The 20,613-nt window shown below is 37.9% G+C and overlaps 1 protein-coding gene across 1 annotated transcript in view; it reads left to right on the top strand.

Moving 5' to 3' along the window:
- Positions 1-17,639, top strand: part of FRRS1 (ferric chelate reductase 1) — a 42,356-nt gene extending 24,717 nt beyond the window's left edge. Inside the window, exons 9-16 of the mRNA XM_077746176.1 lie at positions 7,448-7,561; positions 9,371-9,483; positions 11,320-11,406; positions 13,830-13,927; positions 14,359-14,417; positions 15,219-15,362; positions 16,462-16,523; positions 16,607-17,639. Of these exons, the coding sequence (XP_077602302.1) occupies positions 7,448-7,561; positions 9,371-9,483; positions 11,320-11,406; positions 13,830-13,927; positions 14,359-14,417; positions 15,219-15,362; positions 16,462-16,523; positions 16,607-16,699 (770 nt within the window). The 3' untranslated portion in view covers positions 16,700-17,639. The remainder of the gene's footprint in view (positions 1-7,447; positions 7,562-9,370; positions 9,484-11,319; positions 11,407-13,829; positions 13,928-14,358; positions 14,418-15,218; positions 15,363-16,461; positions 16,524-16,606) is intronic.
- The last annotated feature ends 2,974 nt before the right edge of the window (positions 17,640-20,613 follow it).

Consider the following 20,613-nt stretch of genomic DNA (forward strand, 5'->3'; position numbering starts at 1 on the left):
TGGGGCTTGAATTCATAAAACCATGAGATCATGACCTGAGCCAAAATCAAGAGTCAGATGTTTAACCAACTGAGCCACCCAGGAGCCCTTGTATTGTAACACATAGTAAAATCTAATAAAGATTTTGTTTTAGGTCTTGGCTAATGATGTTTTGAAGAACTACAAGAAATGGCAAGGTAGTATTTAGTGACTCCTGTCTTGGGAGATAATACTGTGCCCAAACTCTGAGACCAGAACTTCTTTTGAAAATGGTGAGAAGCCGGGCATATAGAATGGGAGGTTAGGGAGTGAGGTAAAGAAGAGGAAGAAATGTGGTGCAGGTAGAGTTGTGAAAAGCCTTGCATATTCTATCATGTTGTTTAGATTTATACTCTAGGTAAAGGGGATACAATGGTTTTGAAGCAGGATAAAATGTCTACGCAGTGTTACGAGAAAATTCAGGAATATCTGTAGATTTAGTTTTAGGTGATATGTATAGTTATCTTAGTCAAATCATGTATTCTTATTTGCACGAGCATCAGCAAATATGGCTTGAAAATCATTTCTTGGTTAAGTGATAATGAATAAAAATTACTCAGTGCTTAATGAGCGCCAGTCACTGGCTAAGCACTATAGTTAGAGTCTTCATTTTTATCTTCATAATATTGTATTAGATATGTACTATTATTATCCCTGTTTCATCCCAGAGGAAACTGAGGCTTAGGAGCGGTTAAGTAATTGGCCCAGATGAGTGAATGGTAGAGTTGGAATTTGAATCCAAATTCTTTGACCTCAGAGCCTATGTAGTCAACACTTTTGAACATGGGAAATGTAGAAATTGAATTTTTAATGAGGAAAAGGTCACATATGTGTGGTTTTAAAGAGATACCACTAAAGTGCAGGTATTATTACAGCTGTCGCTTATTGTGTGCATTACACAAATCTTGTTTATTTTTCACAGAGGCTCTGTAAATAGACAGTATATTGACCATTTTAGAGATTAGAAAACTGGAACCTAGAAAGGTTAAGTAACTTGTTCCAAATTTAACAAGTAAGAAATTAAGTCAGAAATTAAGCCCTAGGCTGTTCCGCTTATGGAAGCCATGCCCTTTCCATCATACCAAGCTGCTTCCTTTCATGCCTGGTATGTTACAGATGCTTCATAAGTGATTATTGATGCAAATGGATGTCTTAAATTGCTAGGCAANAGCTGGACGCTTAACCGACTAAGCCACCCGGGCGCCCCAAAGATGTTACACTTTAGAAGAAAAGCAGTTTCATGTAAGTGGATGAATTCTATTATATAATAAATAGTGTGTGGGGGTGTGTGTGTATGAGAATGCCAAAAATTTCTTCTTAGGTCAGCACTGTAGAAACTGGAATGCATTTTCTTACAGAAACAGTATTTTAAGTGACAGTTCTAATATTTCCCCAGAAAAAGCTCATTCCTGGATAACGTGTGTGCAGAATAGAGCATTGTTGTATCTTCCTCTCCTGCTGGTGTTGCTGTGCTGATGGCACGGGGGAGAGAATCTGCATTGCCTTTTGTGGTGTTTTCTCAAAATGTGGCCTCGGGGCGCCTGGGTGGCTTAGTCGGTTGAGCGTCCGACTTTGCTTAGGTCATGATCTCGCGGTTCGTGGGTTCGAGCCCCGCGTCGGGCTCTGTGCTGACTGGCAGCTCAAGCCTGGAGCCTGTTTCAGTCTGTGACTCCCTCTCTCTCTGACCCTCTCCTGCTCACGCTGTCTCTCTCTCTCTCCTAGAAATAAATAAAAACATAAAAAAAAAAATGTGGCCTCAAACAACTTCAACATCACTTGGAGTGATTGCTAAAAGATGCAGATTCCTGAACTCCATCTTAGACCCACTGAATCTCTGTTGTTGATGTTTGGAATCTGCATTTTTTAAAAAGTTTATTTATTTTTGAGAGAGACAGAGATTGCACAAGTGGGGGAGGACAGAGAGAGAGGGAGAGAGAGAGAATCTTAAGCAGGCTTCGTGCTGTCAGTGGAGAGCCCGATGTGGGGCTCAAATCTGTGAAACTGTGAGATCATGACCTGAGCTGAAACCAGGAGTTGGACGCTTAACCAACTCAGCCACCCAGGCGCCCCGTGAGTCTGCATTTTTAACCAGCATCCCACGTGATTATTTTGTATACTGTGGTTTGATAACTTACTGCTCTAGGACAACGTTCTCCCAAATAAGGTGTGTATACGTTGTAAGGCAGTCCAGGGAACCAAGGAACAAGACCAGAACTTTGTATGTAGATTTGATTTTATCTCATCTCATCTTAAACATTTTCTATTGTAATATATTTTAGTGTTCATAATGCATTAAAACGATAGTACACAAATACATTTATTAACCCAAGTATACATATGTTGGGAGTGCAGACTCAGTTTTTGTTTTTTTGTTTTTTTTTTTAAACTGGTGGAATGCAAAGCAAAAAAGCAAAACAAAACCTCAAGGAGAAAAAAAATTCCAAACATAGACATTTATGCTTTAGGCAATAAACTTTCCAGTACTCTTGTATTAGGGAATAATGTACAATTGCCACATAAATCATTGTCTCTTCTGTTATCTAGTTATATGTATGTGAACCATTTATAAATTGCAGTATGCTTAAAAGCAATGAGACTTTGTGAGGTTGAAACCATTTTTCAAAGCCATCATACAATCTCTGTAACTCTTATAAATGTAAAATGTACCCAATTTCAGTAAAATCCATTTGAAACCTTTTTCTAATACTGTTTCCCTCCCTAGAATGCTGACATTGTCCTATCATGAGATAAGCAGTCATGTGAAATGATAGAATTCATTTGGGTGAATAAGTAATTCACAATTAGGAAATCTACCAATTTAAATAATTGATGAACTGGAGACCCTGTTATTACATGACCAGTTATTGTAGCAATTTAGGAATCCCATATGTCACATAATACTGTAGAACCTTGTATTAAACACGAACTCAACCTGCCTTAGATCAGAAATTCAGAATTATAATAGAGCCATACAAAAGAACTCCAAAATTATAATGGACTTCTGCTTTAATGAAGGTTAAGTTCTTGCTCAGCTCATGGCTCTTCAGTGAATCAGTGTTTAAAAACACTTTCTTCCAGATGACTCTCAGGCTATTGAGAATGTGGTCTGGTTTTCATCACTGCCGCTCTGCTAATTTAGTATAATTCCTTATAGTTATTATCTCTTTCTTCTTGACTATCTTCTCTAGGTATTCATTACATAAAACTTTTCTTGTTTCCTGCTTTATCTCTGATCTTCTCTGTTTTAAACAAGCCATGATATAATACTATTTGTGAAATGAATAATCAGTTGTCCTAACACCATTTTTTGAATAGTTCATTTTATCTCTGCTGCTTCAAAAGCCTCTTTATCATCTATCAAACATCTATCAATCAATCAAACTAGTTGTAGTTTATTTTTCGATTAGTGTATTATTGTACCAGTTGAAATTACTATAGCTTTATAATAGGTTATGAATTTTGATAGAGCATGATTTCCTTCGTGGCTGCCTTTTTCAGGAATTTTTGCCTCTTTGTTATGTATCTGTTCTTCTAGATAAACTTTAGAAATGATTGTCAGATTCCATTAAAAATCCTGTTGGGGTTGTGATTGGAATTGCAATGAAATTTTAGATTAATTTTAGATGAATTAATTAATAATCGATGTCTTGGCTAAAGTGAGTCTTTCTATCCAGGAGTATACTGGATATTCTATTGATTAAAATCCTGTGATTTTTTTTTTAAGTCTTCATATAAGGCTTATATATTTTTTGTTACTTTGTTTCTATGTATTTTATAGACTACTAATACAAACTATTTTGAGTGAGATTATTTTTCTTACAGTTTTTAAATATGTTGGTGTATAGCAACGCTATTGATTTTTGAATGTTTATCTTGAATGTAGCCATCTAGCTTTCCACTTGATTATTTTGTTTTAATGTTTTTTTAATTAAGTGTTTTTAGCATTTATTTCTGAGAGAGAGAGAGACAGCGTGAGCAGGGGAGGGTCAGAGAGAGGGGAGATACAGAATCTGAAACAGGCTCCAGGCTCTGAGCTAGCCATCAGCACAGAGCCCGATGCGGGGCTTGAACCCACGAACCGTGAGATTATGACCTGAGCTGAAGCTGGACGCTTAACCGACTGAACCACCCAGGCACCCCGATTATTTTGGATTTTCTAGATAAACATCATATTTATGTAAATAATGACAAGGTTAAATAGCCCTCACTTTTTTCTTGTTTCATTGTATTATTTATTTCTGCCAGAAATATGTGGACTAGCAAGAATTCTTGTCTACTTCCTGATTTTGACAGGAATGCTTTTGATATTCCATCTTGTGTCATGTTTATTGTATTTTCTTGGTGGATAACTTTTATGGTGCTTAGGAAATGATTGTTTCCTAACTACACAGTTCATGTCAAGAACATGTGCTGACTTTCATCAGATATCTGTCAGGCAGTAATTAAGATAATATTTTATCATTACTTTTATAGACTTCAGTATGGCGGATGGCCCTTGCTTTCCTGGGATAAACCTTGCTTGGCCATGTTTTAGAATACTCTCTTTTTTTAAAAAATGTTTATTTATTTTTGAGAGAGAGAGAGAGAGAGACAGAGTGTGAGTGGGAGAGGGGAAAAGAGAGGGAGACAACAGAATCCAAAGCAAGCTCCAGGCTCTGAGCTGTCATCACAGAGCACGGTTTGGGGCTCAAACCCACAAACTGAGAAATAATGACCTGAGCCTAAGTTGGACGCTTAACTGACTGAGCCACACAGGCACCTCTATAATTCTCTTAATGCACAATCGATTTGAAACACTAACATTTTATTTAAACTTTTTGCATGTATATTTGTAGTTGATTTTGGTCTTTGGTTGTGGGATTGTGTGTGTGTGTGTGTGTGTGTGTGTGTACGCGTATATATGTGTGCGTGCACATATGTGCCCGCATGCCTGCCTAGTTTTGGTTTCAGTGTTATGCTAATCTCATAGAATGAATTCTAGAAGAGCTTAAATAAATGAGAGTTTTTAAAGTTAAAAAGAATTTTTTTTAAAAATGTTTTATTTATTTCTAGGAGAGAGAGAGAGAGACAGCGTGAGCAGGGGAGGGTCAGAGAGAGAGGGAGTCACAGACTGAAACAGGCTCCAGGCTCTGAGCTGGCAGTCAGCACAGAGCCTGACGCGGGGCTCGAACCCACGAACCGCGAGATCATGACCTAAGCGAAAGTCGGACGCTTAACCGACTAAGCCACCCAGGCGCCCCTAAAAAGAATTTTTATATTGTATATTAGAACTCATCCACATAACTGTCTGAGCCTTTAGAGGTGGAAATATTTGACTAATGAAAAAAATTCTTCCACAGTTATTACCCTCCAGAGATACTACTATTTCTTTGATGAAGTTTTATAATTCTAGATTTTTCTAGAAATTCATGTTTCATTTCAATTAAAAAATTCTTCTGGCTGACTTAAAGTTTTATGTAGCATTTTTGTATAATTTTAAAGAGTGTCTTCTATATTGGCAGCCATGCCACACTTTGTGTTTCTAATACTGTTTGTGTTCTTTCTTTTTACCTTGTAGTCAGACTTGCCAAAAACTCAATTTTATTGGCCTTTTGCAGACTTGATTTTCCTGATTTTTAGACTTACTAGTTTGTTAATGTCTACCTTTAGTTTTAATCAATCTTCCTTTCTGGTTTCCTTGGTTATATTTTGTTGTAAACACCTCTTGAATTACATGATTATTTCAATACTTTGTTTTTTCTTTTAAAGGAAATTCTTTTAAGATGATAAAAGACTCTTTTGAATAGTACCTTGATTGTATCACATATATTTTGATATGAAGTGCCTTCATTGTTAGAGAAGACTTTAAAATTTTGATTTCCGGGGCGCCTGGTGGCTCAGTCAGTTAAGCTTCCAACTTTGGCTCAGGTCATGATCTCATGGTTTGTAGGTTTGAGCCCCGCGTCAGGCTCTGCTGATGGCTGGCTCAGAGCCTGGAGCCTGCTTCGGATTCTGTGTCTCCCTCTCTCTCTGACCCTCATGCTGTGTCTCTCTCTGTCTCTTAGAAATAAATAAAACATTGAAAAAAATTTAAAAAAAAATTTACTGATTCTTAATAACCCTTTGAGGGTAGTTTAAATAAAATTAAATTTTTATTTCCTATTTAACCCAAGGGTTATTTAGAAGAGTAGTTTTAGAAGTATCTAGGTGGGTCATTTTTTACCTAGGCTTTGTTGTTAATTTTTTGTTTTGTTGCGTTATGGATAGATAATATAATCTGTATCCTGAATAATTATTTCTTTTTGGAAATTATTGAGTTGTAGTCTGTGGCCTAAATACTTATTTCATTGAGATAAGGATTTCTATGTTATCTGTTTTATCAAATTTCTTAGTTATTTCTATTTGTTTTTACACCTGCATTCTATCCTAAAAATAATGTATGTTTCATGATTTATTCTATTAATGAGAGACATCTAGCTTGCCTTTTTGTTTTTTGTTTTTTTTTTTTGCCAGCATGAAAAAAAAAACCCCTTTTGCAAACATTTTTGTACATTATCTCTTTGGTTAAAAGGGGAATATTTCTGTAGGATAGATTCTTAGATTCACACACATACATAGTCACATATCAAACTAATTTGAATAATCCTGTGCATTCATATATTTAATCTTATACATAATAAATAACATATCCTTAATTTGTTTACATCACTGTTATTTAGGACTTTGGTCTGATAGTCAGACCCAGTCTGAATTGACCATATGCCAAATAATACAGCATCAAAATGCTTTTGTTTGTCTTCTCTCCACTTCCTTTGTCCAGGTCCAATTTCTGTTAGTTTAGTGTAGGACTCCAGATTTTTAAAAACTATGTAGTATTTTTCAAGAATTACATTTTCAGTGATTTTTGATTATATTATCAGGGATCATTTTGACTTCACACAGTGTTTGACTGGTCTCTTGCATACCCCCAGCTCTTTTACCATAATCTCAGTTGTTGTTTTTTTTTGTTTTTGTTTATTTATTTATTTTGAGAGACAGAGAGCATGATCTGGGGAGGGGCAGAGAGAGAGAATCCCAAGCAGGCTCTGTTATTAGTGTGAAGCCTGACACGGGGCTCAGTCTCATAAACTATGAGATCATGACCTGAGTCAAAATCAGGAATCAGACGCTTAACCGACTAAGCCACCTGGGCACCCTATAACTTCTCCATTCTTAGTTCTCATTTTGATTTATCTCTTGATTGGCTAAATTATTTCTTTAACTTTTTCAAGAAGATCACATGTACTGAATATACATTTACGTGGCTTTTGCATATGAGTGACATCTCTGATAATATTAATTCATTTTTTATTACCTTAAGAAATTTTGTTTCTATGCCATGCCACTGTCTTTCTTTTCCTTCTCTCCTGAGGAAGTAATTCTTCTTCATTTTCTTTTTTTAAAATTTCAGGTCGAATTTATAAGCATTCTCAGCAACCTTTGATTACATATGAGAAACATAATGTGATAGACCATCCAAAGAATGTGGGAGGCTCCCGTTCTTTATTCCTTCTGAAGGCTCATGGTAAGTTACTGGGATAGCATTATTACTACTCTGTGGAATAAATTTACCTGATGACTTGGTACTGGCTGGATTAGGAATGGTGGTGACCATAATTTATTTATTTATTTTAAAATGTTTATTTATTTTTGAGAGAGAGAAAATGTGAATGAGGGAGGGACAGAGAGAGGGATAGATAGAGGATCCGAATTGCCTCTGCACTGACAGCAGGGAGCTTGATGTGGAGCTCAAACCCACAAACTGTGAGGTCATGACCTGAGCTGAAGTTGGATGCTTAACCCATTGAGCCATCCAGGCGCCCCAGTAGTGGTCATAATTTAGCAAAATTTTCATAAATCTTCTATGTTCAAATATTAACATTTGCAGGTAGCAGTGTCTATCTTAATGTTTGCAAATTTTTATTAAAACTAGAGAGTAGGGATCATTCAGTGGTTTTAACTCTGGCTGCACATTAAAGCCACTAATGGAGCTTTTAAGACATCTATAATTTTTCAGGAGTGCCCTAGTTGTTTCTAACTATAGCCAGAGTTAAGTATCACTAAGTTAATCAATTTAATTTTTGTGAGACCTTAATTATGATGTTTATTAAAATAAAGGCTCATAATAGAAGAGTGCTTTGTGATTTTGATTGTTTAATAGTAATTTAGTCTCAAAGATACAGTTTTGTTGAAATGAATAATGTACAAAGTATTTGAGGGTATACACATCACTCAGTGCTGTATGTAAATATCGTATCCTTAAAATGATGAAATCAACCACGTCGGAAGAGCAGTAGTCTAAACACAAGGCTCTGGTTCTACAGATAAAAGTTGACTCCATTTGAAAAGTAGCCCGTTTTATTTTGAAAAGATGGGAATTAAAAGTAGGGGAATAGTGTTGTGTATACTATACTATTCTTAAGTAGTAGTATTGGGTGGGGCCATCTTTCCTGATTTGGTGTTATTTCCTTCGTATTCTCCAGAATTAGTCCTTCCGTAGAGTTTCAATAAATGTCATCATAGTTAAGCTTGAGAATAACTTTATTATTGATAGTTTGCTTCTAGTAGTAGCTCCAGATTGACAGTAATTGGATTCACATGTAACATGCCTATTTGTTTTTCATTGTTTTTTGGCATGAGAAGCGAGAAGATGCTGAGATACCTGCAGTAGGGCTGTCTTAGGGTAATGGATAAGAGCACAGTTGCTGAGGGGTGCCCGAGTGGCTCAGTCGGTTGAGTGTCCAACTTTGGCTTAGGTCATGATCACACGGTTCGTGGGTTCGAGCCCCATGTCAGGCTCTGTGCTTACAGCTAGCTCAGAGCCCGGAGCCTGCTTCAGATTGTGTATCTCCCTCTCTCTCTGACCCTCCCTGTTCACGCTGTCTCTCTCTCTCTCCCAGAAATAAATAAAACACTAAAAAAAATTAAAAAAAAAAAAAAAGAGCATAGTTGCTGAAACCAGAGTGGGTTTGAATCCTGACTTTGTAACCTTAGGCATTACTTACTTCTCTTCACTATTTTTTAGTCTCCCCAACCAGCAAAAGTGGAATAATAATTATAACTATTTCATGAGATTGTTGTAAACATCAATTAGATTAATACATGTGTAGCACTTAGAGGCAGTGCCTGGCACACAGTAGGAGCTACAGAAGTGTTAGCTATTAGAAGTAGTAGTGGTGGTGGTAAAAGCTGCGGAATATGGGATGTTTTTGGGTTATGCTTACATTCATTGAATGTATTTTGTTCGTTGTTTTCTATGTTCTTAGTACTTGGCTTGGTCATTTAGGAAACAGCTTGGTTTGTGATGTCAACCATTCTATTTTCTCACCCGTAGGTGCTTTAATGTTTGTAGCATGGATGACTACCGTTAGCATAGGTGTGCTCATGGCTCGGTTCTTCAAACCTGTTTGGTCAAAGCCTTTCTTTGGTCAAGCAGGTTGGTTTCAGGTAGGTGGAAGAAAAAGCTTAATGCAATTTCCATATTTTTTAAACACTGCAACATGAAAACATATGTAGTATGTGTGTTTCTTTTCTTTTTTTGTGGTTTACAGTTGTCACTTGGGAATCCTAATAATTTCTACATTTTGCCCTTTGGTTTCCTAACCAACTGAAAATAGACAATAAGATATTTGATGGAGATCAAAATAGAGACAGTTTTATGAGGATCAGGCTGGATTGGAGAATGTATGAGGGCCATGCGCATCCCTTTGTAATACAGACTTTGGGACACAGAAGATCCTGACTTACATGTCTGTTGGCCGAGGGGAGAGCCTGCAAGAGCATTCACTTCCTGCACTGAGTATAGATGATTCTAGGAGGATAGGAGAACAGAAGAAAGAAATAGCAGGGGTCTGTCCTGGTTGATGCTAATCAGTGTTAGACTGTCCCTTGCTCACTAATCAAGATCATCTATCTCCTCTGTGGGTGGAAAGAAGAGCTAGAAGTGTTCCTTTTCATGGTGCCCCTTTGCATGGGATGAGGAGGCAGTCTCATAATAGAAAGACAAGAGTCAATAAGCACCCCTCAAAACAAAGCAAAACAGGGGCGCCTGGGTGGCTGTCGGTTAAGCGTCCGACTTCGGCTCAGGTCATGATCTCACAGTTTGTGGGTTCTAGCCCCACATCAGGCTCTGTGCTGACGGATGGCTCAGAGCCTGGAGCCTGCTTCGGATTCTGTGTCTCCCTCTCTCTCTGACCCTCCCCTGCTCACGCTGTCTCTCTCTCTCAGAAATAAAAAATAAAACACTAAAAAAATTTTTTAATAAAAAAATAAAAAAAAACAAAGCAAAACAAACTTTTTCATGTGTCATAGGGGATAGTTGCACATATAGTGGAAGATCAGTGAGTATGTGTTGAGATAGAATGTACACGTATGCTTTTGAAAAAAAAATACTCTTTATTGAAAGAGTTTTAACTTTTTAAGGGGTATTCTTGAAATTTTATATTCATATAAATTTGTAACCTTTAAGACTTACCTTATCTAGCCTCGTTTCTCACTATTGGCTGGCAGGGTCAATTTGTTTTATTTGTTCTTACTACTGCTATGTACTTTGCTCCTCTCTGTCTCTGCCTTTGGTTTCTCTCTCTTTCTCCTCTCTGTCTTTGTCTCTGTTTCTCTCTCATCTGCTCATGTGGATATTCCCAACTGGAATATTCTTTGTGTCTTCGCTTTACCAATTCAAATTCTCCACTGCTTTTAAAACTATGATGTCTGTGTACATCATGTGATATGTAGAGTGATTATATGTCCTTCTTTCCCTGGGATAGTTTTGGTTTGCACCATTTATCCTGGCATACTCAACTGTTACTCCACTCTCAATGTTTTCAGACAATGAAAATGAATTGACAATGAATTGACATATCATATATGTTTCTCTCATCTACTCAGTTGTTTCCTAAGCTCGTGGGGAGACAATAGTCTTGTTTCCTTGCTATCTCACTGTGTCTGGTAGAGCACTGTGCTTGGTGCTGGTCCTTAATAAAGGAAGGAAATTTAAGACTTGGCAAGTAGGTGTGCTTTGTGTATGAAATATCTATTCCGGCTGCTCTGTGCTGGTGAAGTCTTGGCAAATGCTTTTGACTGATGAGCATGGCGGCTTAGAATTTTCTTTGAACTTCAGTCATTTAGTAAAATATTTTAAAACTCACTGCAGACTGTGATTAGATGTCAGTCGAATGCATACCTTTAGTGAATCTCTCCCCGTGATCTTTTCCCCACAGTTACGCCAACTCCTTTCACATACATGATTAACTCTGTTCTCATGGTGTCATTTCACCCTTGCAGGTACATCGGATGCTCATGCTTACTACTACTGCCCTCACCTGCATTGCTTTTGTTCTGCCTTTTATTTACAGAAGAGGCTGGAGTTCAGTAAGTATCTCTTAAGCAGGATTTGTTTAATATAAATTCATTTTGATGACCAAGGAGATTGCTGCTTTATTCTCAAATGATGGGTAAAAAGATATTTCTGCATGCATCTCTCTTTCTTTCCTTTTTTAATCATCTGATGACTATTCCAGATGGCTGGGGGTCAGGGACAGAGTGAGGATGTCATTGTGGATTACTGGGTGATGAATTATACTTTTTAGGCTACATCAAATGTTGTATATATTCTACATAGCTTGGGTGAATTTTCTCACTGTGGAGCGGTGAAAATTCAAAGTGTGATATATCTGTACGTGGTTTTCTCTAACTCATACTATGATTACCACTAAGCCTACATGAGAGCCAGGATATTTACTATTATATTCACTGATATATCTTAAGCACCCAGAGCAGATTCTGATACATAGTAGGTCCTCAGTAATTACTGAATTAAGGAATAAGGCTTACTGAGAACACGGGATATACCTAAGGTCAGAGCCTGTGCTCCATTAAATTTTTCCAGTTTTACAGCCAGTCAGAACTCAATATCAAAATTTAATACAGTAAAACCTTGGATTGCAAGTAACTTGTTCTGTGGGTGTTCTGTAAGACAAGCAAACATTTCTAATAAATTTCAACTTGATAAATGTGCAGTGTCTTGTAATACAAGTATTACATGATGCTGAATGTCACATGATCACCTCTGAGCCAATGGCTCTTGAAATTCGCTTTGCTATACAAGTGCTCTGGATTACAAGCCTGTTTCTGGAACGAATTGTGCTCACAAACCAAGGTTTTACTGTATTTTACTTTGAGCTGTTGCTATAAGGTCAAGACTGATGAATCTTGGGTCACTAGGAAACCTCCCTCCCGCTTTTTGGGTAGTTTCTAGATTGGTCGACCTGTTTTTTTAAAGGAAATTATGAAGGTTTTCTGATATGAACTGTATTTGGGTTAAGGGTTAACACTTATTTTAAAAACTCTGTAGTTTGCACTCTTTGCAGTTTATGAATAGGATAGTATAAAGGAGATAGTATAGTAGCAATGTCATAGGCTTTCTGAGAATAGAGTTAAATTAGCTGAAAGCACTTAGGATAGTTCCCTGCACAGTCTAAAGACATACAAGAATTTTGTGTCAGTCGTTTCTGTTGTTTTATGAGATAGAGGCACTCTCCCTCTCCATGGTCCTGGTTATCATTTTATCTGTGCATAAGTGAGTCCATGGCTTGAAAGTGTTTTTCTAATGTTCTTTTGTCAGCTTATTGTTCCTGTTTACCAAAGCTTCCTATCATGGCTTGGAAACCACTATATCCTTCTTCTAGATCGCAGATTTTAGAGTCCACCCAAGCACGGCAGTCAGTGACAACAGACTGTAATATTCCCCAATCTAAACATGTCACAGGTTAGAACATTGCCTTAGTTTCTCTCTTAAGTGTTAAGTGGAAAAATTGTGCTAAGTACTAAATTGTGCTAACACAGTCTGCTCTTTTGAGCAGGCATACAACATCTCTGAGAGAGGAGTGTAGCCAAAACCCTTGAGATACTTTGTTGAGGTTTTTTTCTTGGGTTAGACCTTCATTCTGAACAGAGGAGATAAGGTTTTAATGCAGTGGCTTTATAGGTTATTAATTTAATCAGCATTCAATGAATGACTAAGGTTCTATTAAGCATTTCAGTTATAAGGAATCATATATATAGAACCTTCATCTCAGGGAAACACAGAGGTCTGAACAAATAATCACAAAACATTGGGATGATTGCTCCTGACATGGGGATCCTAACTAGTCCTAGGTGGGCTTTACTGGGTTAGTGTTGATGATCATCTAACATCCTAATGGGGGAGACACAGCACTCTGCATGGCTTCCACCAGCACCGTTTATACACTGCGTGGTATTGGACACATTGCTTGATATCTGTAAGTCTCGGTTCCCCATTTTTTTTTAATGTTTTATTTATTTCCGAGAGAGAGAGAGAGAGAGGGGGAGAGAGAGAGAGAGAGAGAGAGAGAGACAGCATGAGCAGGGGAGGGTCAGAGAGAGAGGGAGACACAGAATCTGAAGCAGGCTCCAGGCTCTGAGCCGGCAGTCAGCACAGAGCCCGACGTGGGGCTCGAACCCACGAACCGGGGGATCATGACCTAAGCGAAAGTCGGATGCTTAACCGACTAAGCCACCCAGACGCCCCTCGGTTCCCCATTTTAAAAGTGGGATGTTGATAACTGTCAAGCATTGTAGTGAGCATTAGTAATAATGTCTATAAAGTATGTGCCTGGTATAAAGTAGGCACTCAGTGAATGGTGCCTATTATTAGTGGTAAGTGTTTAAGCTACAGAAAACACTAAGAATACATCTGTGTGTATTATTTTTAATGCGAGGCTTTAAATTGATGGGAGAGATTGAGACCATTGAAATGATGTAACTTTGTTCAGTACGCAGGTTATCACCCACACCTTGGTTGTATAGTGATGGTTTTAGCAGTTCTTCAGCTTCTTCTGGCAGCCTTCAGGCCACCTTTATATGACCCAAGGTATTTATAGCTTTTTAAAAAAAATTTTAAATTTTTATTTATTTATTTTTAGAGAGAGAGACAGAGTGCAGATGCACATGGGAGAGGGGCAGAAAGAGAGGGAGAGAGAGAATCCCACTGTGGTGCCCAATCTCATGAATGGTGAGATTATGACCTGAGCCGAAATGAAGAGTTGGATGCTTAACTGACTTAAGCACTCAGGCCCCCCAAGTGGTCTTAACATTATTTGGCAAACTAATTCCCTTTTAAGTGAAAATACTTTGTGCTTCATGAAATTCAGCGATAAATTATATTTACTTTAAAAGGTTTTTAAAATGTATTTCAGATATTTAATTCCCAGCAAGAAAGGAAATTGCATGCTTTTTATTCTCTTGGGAATTAATTGTAGTTCTGTCTCTTTTGAGAGTACTGACTGGTTCTTTATTTGGTAGAAGGCAAATGTTTAACTGGACTCATTGGAGTATGGGAACAGCTGCTAGAATAATAGCAGGTAAGTAATTGTGATGCCACTTATTCATATATAATTGCTGGTTGTTTATGCTGCAAGTTGTAATTTGGCTTAAATGATTTTTAGATGTATTAGTAATTGGAGTAATTGGTTGTTGAGGAGAAATCAGCGTTAAACATTGAAATCCAGAAAGTAATTTCTAGAGGTAACTATTTAAATCATTATTTCAGTTTTCAGTTTAAGGTTTTTAAAACAGCATTAAAACTTTCCTTGTGAGACTTACTTTTTTTTTAGCATTTGTCTTTGCCAGCAGAATAAGCAAGCTATGCTAATGGCTGAATGCTTATATTGAGGGTCATTTGTGAGGTGGGCTGAGGTGGACTGTCTGCACATCCTTTCCATGGGGATGGTGCCTTCCAGGGAAGGTGATTGTCAAAAGTCAAGTATGGTTATCCAGTATATTTTTATGCCTTATATAATAAATACCTAAACTGACACCCCCTACTCTCACATTTCTGTAGTCTTTGGGGCTTCTTCGTGGAGGGAGGAGTACAGTTAGCAGTGATTTCCATACTTTTCTCCTTTCCAACATTGGAGACTTAAAACTTTTTGGAAAGTTTGAGTGTCTCTTTTTAAACAGTTGGTAGATCTTGAGTATAATTTCCCATCGTACCATTTCTAGTCTTACAATAAAAAAAGAGTATTTCATCTTAAGTATTAATCTAATTCATCTCATAAACTCTTACTGTGTTTTAGTTGATGTAATACACACACATGTACACACATAATCACCTCTCTTGGTGGTGACTGTATTTGAATATATATATTTTCTTCTAAATGTAGTGGCAGAAATGTTCCTGGGAATGGATTTACCAGGACTGAACCTTCCTAGCCCATGGAAAACCTATGCAATGATTGGATTTGTAGCCTGGCACGTTGGGACTGAGATTGTTCTGGAGATACATGCTTACCGACTTTCTCGAAAAGGTAGCCTGCTCAAAAAGCCATGTTACATAGAATCCCTTTTATACAAACTCTTGGAATGTAATTAGTTTCCAGCTACTAATGGTTGACTCTTACTTGATAGCTCCCTAAAGATGTCTGTGCTGATTAGTCAGTATTAGAACTCATGGAAGTAGCCAGCCTTTGTTTTTTTATACTTATTAGTATTAGAATTTGTGAGTAAAAAGGAGAACGATTTTAGGTTTTAGGAAGGAAGTCTTTTTTGGTAAGTACTTTTTATTTTGCATGCTGGTCTAAAGCCAGTACACTCTGAGGATCCTGAATGCGTGGAGCTGAGGGAACCCAGACATGGAGGAAGAAGAGATGCCCAAAGTCAACAGAGGGCAAAGCTGCAGATGGATTTTACCTATTTGATAAATTTACTGTGTGCTATCACTTAGGTTTCCATATGCATAATATATAGCTAGCTAACTAGGCAGCCTAACCAGGAAGAACTTACTTTACCCAAGCTTTCTAGTGGCAAGGTCCATTTTGGTCTTAGTGGCAAAGATACCTGTGGCCATTAGGAATCAAGATACCGATAGGCATTAGGAGTGGAGAAATTAGTAGACAGTGGGTGATATTTTAAACTAGCTTGGCTTCTGAGCTATGTCTTATTTAGTTTCCAACCCCCTAAATGATAAGTAAAGGTGGACTTCTAAAAACAAAACCTCTTTGCTTTGAATGTGGGAGCTTTTCGGAGCGGAGTGGTAAAAATCTATGCTGCCACTTTTGGTCTTTGATAGGGTCACATAGATGAGGTTTTTGATGACCACTGAATTACAGCTTGCTGTTTAAAATACAAATGTACTTAAAATGTGGTTTGTTAAGAATTCAAAATGGTGTTTATTGACCAGAATAAGAGGCATATTTTAAGTTCCCTGACAAATGTGTGCTGTAGCCAGCTTGTCCCAATTTGTGAGAGCCTTACATATTCAGGAAGTTTGCAACATTTGGTAGCTTGAAATGGGAGAATATATACCCTTGAAATCAGCAAATACTACACATCAGGGCTTTTTTTTTTTTTGAGAGTTAGTTTACTGGCATACTGACCGGACTTAAAAACTTATGTTGTTCTTGACAGTTGAAATATTGGATGATACTAGAATTCAGATCCTTCAGTCATTTACTGCAGCTGAAGCAGAAGTAAGTCCTTCTTTTCTCACTTATTGACAAAAACCTTAATGATAGTAGTTTCTTTCTTTCATATCTCAATTTTTTTCTTGCAGGGGCATGCTTTCAAAAAGGTGGTGTTAGCAGTTTACATCTGTGGGAATGTGACTTTTCTCATCATATTCTTATCTGCAATCAATCATCTATGAGCAAACAAAGACCTTGGCTTTGCTGACCAGATGATAATTATCATTAAGCCAAAGAAACTTGAAGCCGTACTGATGGCCTGGAGCATATTCCTGAATTCTCATTTGGAAGACCAGGCCATGTCTGTGGAGAAATTCCAAAGTATGGTCCTTAGGGATCAGCTTTCAGCAGAGTCCTATGGACTCTAAAAAGGATATCAAGCCTTTGTGTGTGATTCTGAGTGTTAACCAAGGAAGGTTGTGCTTGAGGAGAAGTGATTCTCAAATATTTTCTGTGATGTTAGCATTTAGGAAAAGAACTGTCTGGAAAGGCAGAAATGGTGTCATTTGGATGAAAATAAATATATTTTGGACTATAAAGGTGCTGTGGTACTTTAAAGAAAACATCTATACTAGTTTATCAGAATGGTCTTAAGATTTTTTGTGAAACTATGTTTTTCAGTCCAGTTTTTTGGACATGTCCTTTTTTCTATGCATTCTGTTACTTCTCTGGTAAAGGTGGAGGTGGGGCTAGCATTGTATTAACATTTAATTATATTGTGAATATTATAATTTCTTTCTTAGCAACAAAATGCAAATGTGCATCTTCTGCTTAAGACTGTAGTTATAGGAGTGCCTGGGTGGCTCATTCGGTTAAGCATCCAACTTGATTTTAGCTCGAGTCGTGATCTCAAAATTGGTGAGGTCAAGCCCCTCACTGGGCTCTGTGATGACAGCATGGAACTTGTTGGGGATTCTGTCTCTCTCTGCCTCTCCCGTTTGTGCTGCTTGCTCTCTCTCTCAAAATAAATAAGTATTTAGAAAAAAAGACTGTTTATATATTCAGTTACAAGGCTGAAATGACATTTTATATGTTAATTATTTTGACTAAGATTCAAATCCTAGCTTTTGGAGATTGTAGACTTGTATTTCAAAATTAATAAACTTTACCCTTGTAAATATACTTAACAGTTACTTTCTTTCATTGTGGTAATAAATAATATGGGTGGTTCTTTTTTGTTGGAAGTTCCTGATGCTGTAATGAATTAGAATGTCAGTGTTGTTTTCCTTTCTACTCCATTAATCTCTTTAGTGGCTGGGTTTCCTGTCTGCTATGAGGACTTCTAGCCAGCGGGTGGCACCATAATACCAAAGTACTGTTTTGTTCCTGTTACATTGTGCTGTCGCTCGTTTTTAGTACTTGGATAAAACCATGGAGTGGCATTTCCCTTGATTCTGCCAACACTTAATTTGTTTTTGTAAAGTTTCTGCCTTTTTTGTGGGGGCAAGAGGGTTGGGGTTGTGAGTTAGAAACTGAAACTAGGGACTGTTATTATTTTTTCTGGTTACATTTTTCTGTTTGTTTTCTAATCATGATTATTTGTAACAATTGCTCAATAGTTCCCTTTACATTCATCTGACCCTGTAACGAATATAACTATCTTAAGCAGAGGAAATAAAACTGGACAGTCCAGTTAGGAAGGCATGTTTTGTTTTTTAGGTGTTTTTCTGATTATGTTATAGTTTCTGCTTGGTCTAAGGACCTAATTTGTATTTGGCGTTAATAATAGCCTTAGCTGTACCTATTGTATTGGGTAAAATGATTTTGAAGTTTTACTTTTGTTCCTTATATAGGTGTTTATCATAAATAGTTTAGGGTTGAGATGTGAATCTTCTGTGTTCATGGTTTGTGAGTGCCAAGCTACTTACAGTCCAAACTTTCCTTTTCAATAGCTTTCCTTTTAAATAGCTTTATTAATCGTATAGAAAAGTGTATACTAAAATATTTTCCTCCAGTTTTCAATTATAAGGGGCTTAAAAGTTAATAAACTTTTAATGAATTATATTCTGTATATGACAAAAATTCTTTTAAGGGAAAAATGAACCTATTGTGTTTAATTTTCAACCAAGTGGACTTACTAAATTTCCAGCACTGAGGCTAAGATATTTCAACTTTTTCTTTTTCATTGATTCACCTTTTGGCACTATTTTGATATATCATCAATTAATATATAGAGTTGCCCAAAAAGTCTTTTCTTATTTAATCTTTTTTAAAAATGTTTTATTTATTTCTGAGAGAGAGAGAGCGACAGCATGAGCAAGGGAAAGTCAAGAGAGAGAGGGAGATACAGAATCTGAAACAGACTCCAGGCTCTGAGCTAGCTGTCAGCACAGAGCCCAACACGGGGCTCGAACCCACGAACTGTGAGATCATGACCTGAGCTGAAGTCGGATGCTTAACTTTCTGAGCCACCCGGGCGCCCCTTTTCTTATTTAATCTTGATGCCATTTTATTAATTCGAAATTATGATTTTTCTATTTATGAATCATTAATATCCACGGATTGAAAAATGCCTATTCTTCACTCCTGTCATCAGTTCTTGTTTTTGTAATAAACATTTTTTTTTAACTTCCTTTGCTAGGAGTGATAACACTGAATGCCTTTAGGTCTTCAGCAGTGTTGCTCCAAACTGTGATCAAAATCGTAACTTTGAGGGCGTCTGGGTGGTGGCTTAAACGTTCGCGTTGGACTCGATTTGGGTTTAGATCATGATCTCTCACAACCGTGAGATCGTGCTGGGTGTGGAGCCTGGTTAAAATTCTCGCGCGCGCACCTGGGTGGCTCAGTTGGTTAAGCGTCTGCATTGGGCGAGCTTCTGCCCCACTTCCGGTGAGCACGCGCCACGCTTTGGTTGAACAGGAGCCTTGCTGCAGGTGGAGTACGAGCCCCGCTTCCCGCTTCCGGTGAGCCCGCTCCTCGCTTTGGCTGAGCAGGAGCCCCACTTCAGGTGAGCCCTGCTTCTCTCTCTCTCCCCCTCCCTCCCTCTTCTCCCTCCCTCTCCCCCTCTGCCCCTCTGCCCCTCTCCCCCTCCCTCTCAAAAATAAANCTCCCTCTGCCCCACCCCTGCACATGCACCGACTCTCAGGAAAAAAAAAATTTTTTTTAAGTTTTCTTTCTAAAGATGGTTTCCATTATAACATGAAAATAATTATGTTTTGGGGGGAGGTGAAGAAACAAATTCTAGAAAGTTGTGGTTGGGTAGCATTCACCAACTGAGGTTGCTTTTTGCTTTTATTATTCTTTGTGGAAGTAAATTTTAAAGGGAAAGGTAGCCTATGGCATAAGTAATTAAATAAATGAATTCGCCTTAGCGCTTACTTAGTTTCTAACAGGGTTTTGGCTGTAATGTGTGTGAAGTGATATTCATCCCCTCCACATCCTGCCTCTAGTCCAGGATGCAGTGTAAATCGACGATGCCAACTGGCAGCTGTTGCCAACTAAGAAGTTCTAGGGGCACGTGTAGCTTTTGGCTGAAGTTGTATTTATCTACGTACTCTGGGAAAGCAGGAAAAAAAAAAAGAACAAAGGTTCTTGTTTAAGATAATCCATTATAGATGGGAATGAAAGATAGGATCCTTTCAAATTTGATTAGGATACACACTGTTCCTATCCATTTCCGGCTTCTTTTCTCTTTGCCCAGTACCCAGGTCACTGATGGTCATGAAGATGCCTGGGATGCCCACTTGTTTCCTTCTTTCTAGCAAAAGCTAGTTTCTCAAGTTCTGTCTCAAGATCTTCCTCATCTTTGGAGCCTTCCTTGGCTCTTCCTTCCACATGGGTGTCTCCTGACCGTCCTTACAAGCGGCATGGTAGTGGGCTAGGAGGCAGCCAATCCTGTCAGCTCCAAGGGACTGGGAGTTTGGGGATGGAGTTGGAAGATCTGCGCATGCGTGTTTGTATTACAAGCCGCCTGTCCTTGGGCAAATGACTTATCTTCCCTGATGCTCATTTCTTCATCTGTAAAGCCCACTCACAGGGCAGTTGTGATGAATGAATGAAGTGATTCCAGCAAAAGGTCCTTTGTACACATTGTTGATGATGTTGTTGCTGTTTGATTACAGTGTTAAACTTTAGTTGTTTTTACATGTGAAATGTA

This window comes from Crocuta crocuta, unplaced genomic scaffold (genome assembly GCF_008692635.1).
Source record: "Crocuta crocuta isolate KB4526 unplaced genomic scaffold, BGI_CrCroc_1.0 scaffold48, whole genome shotgun sequence".
NCBI lineage: Eukaryota > Metazoa > Chordata > Mammalia > Carnivora > Hyaenidae > Crocuta > Crocuta crocuta.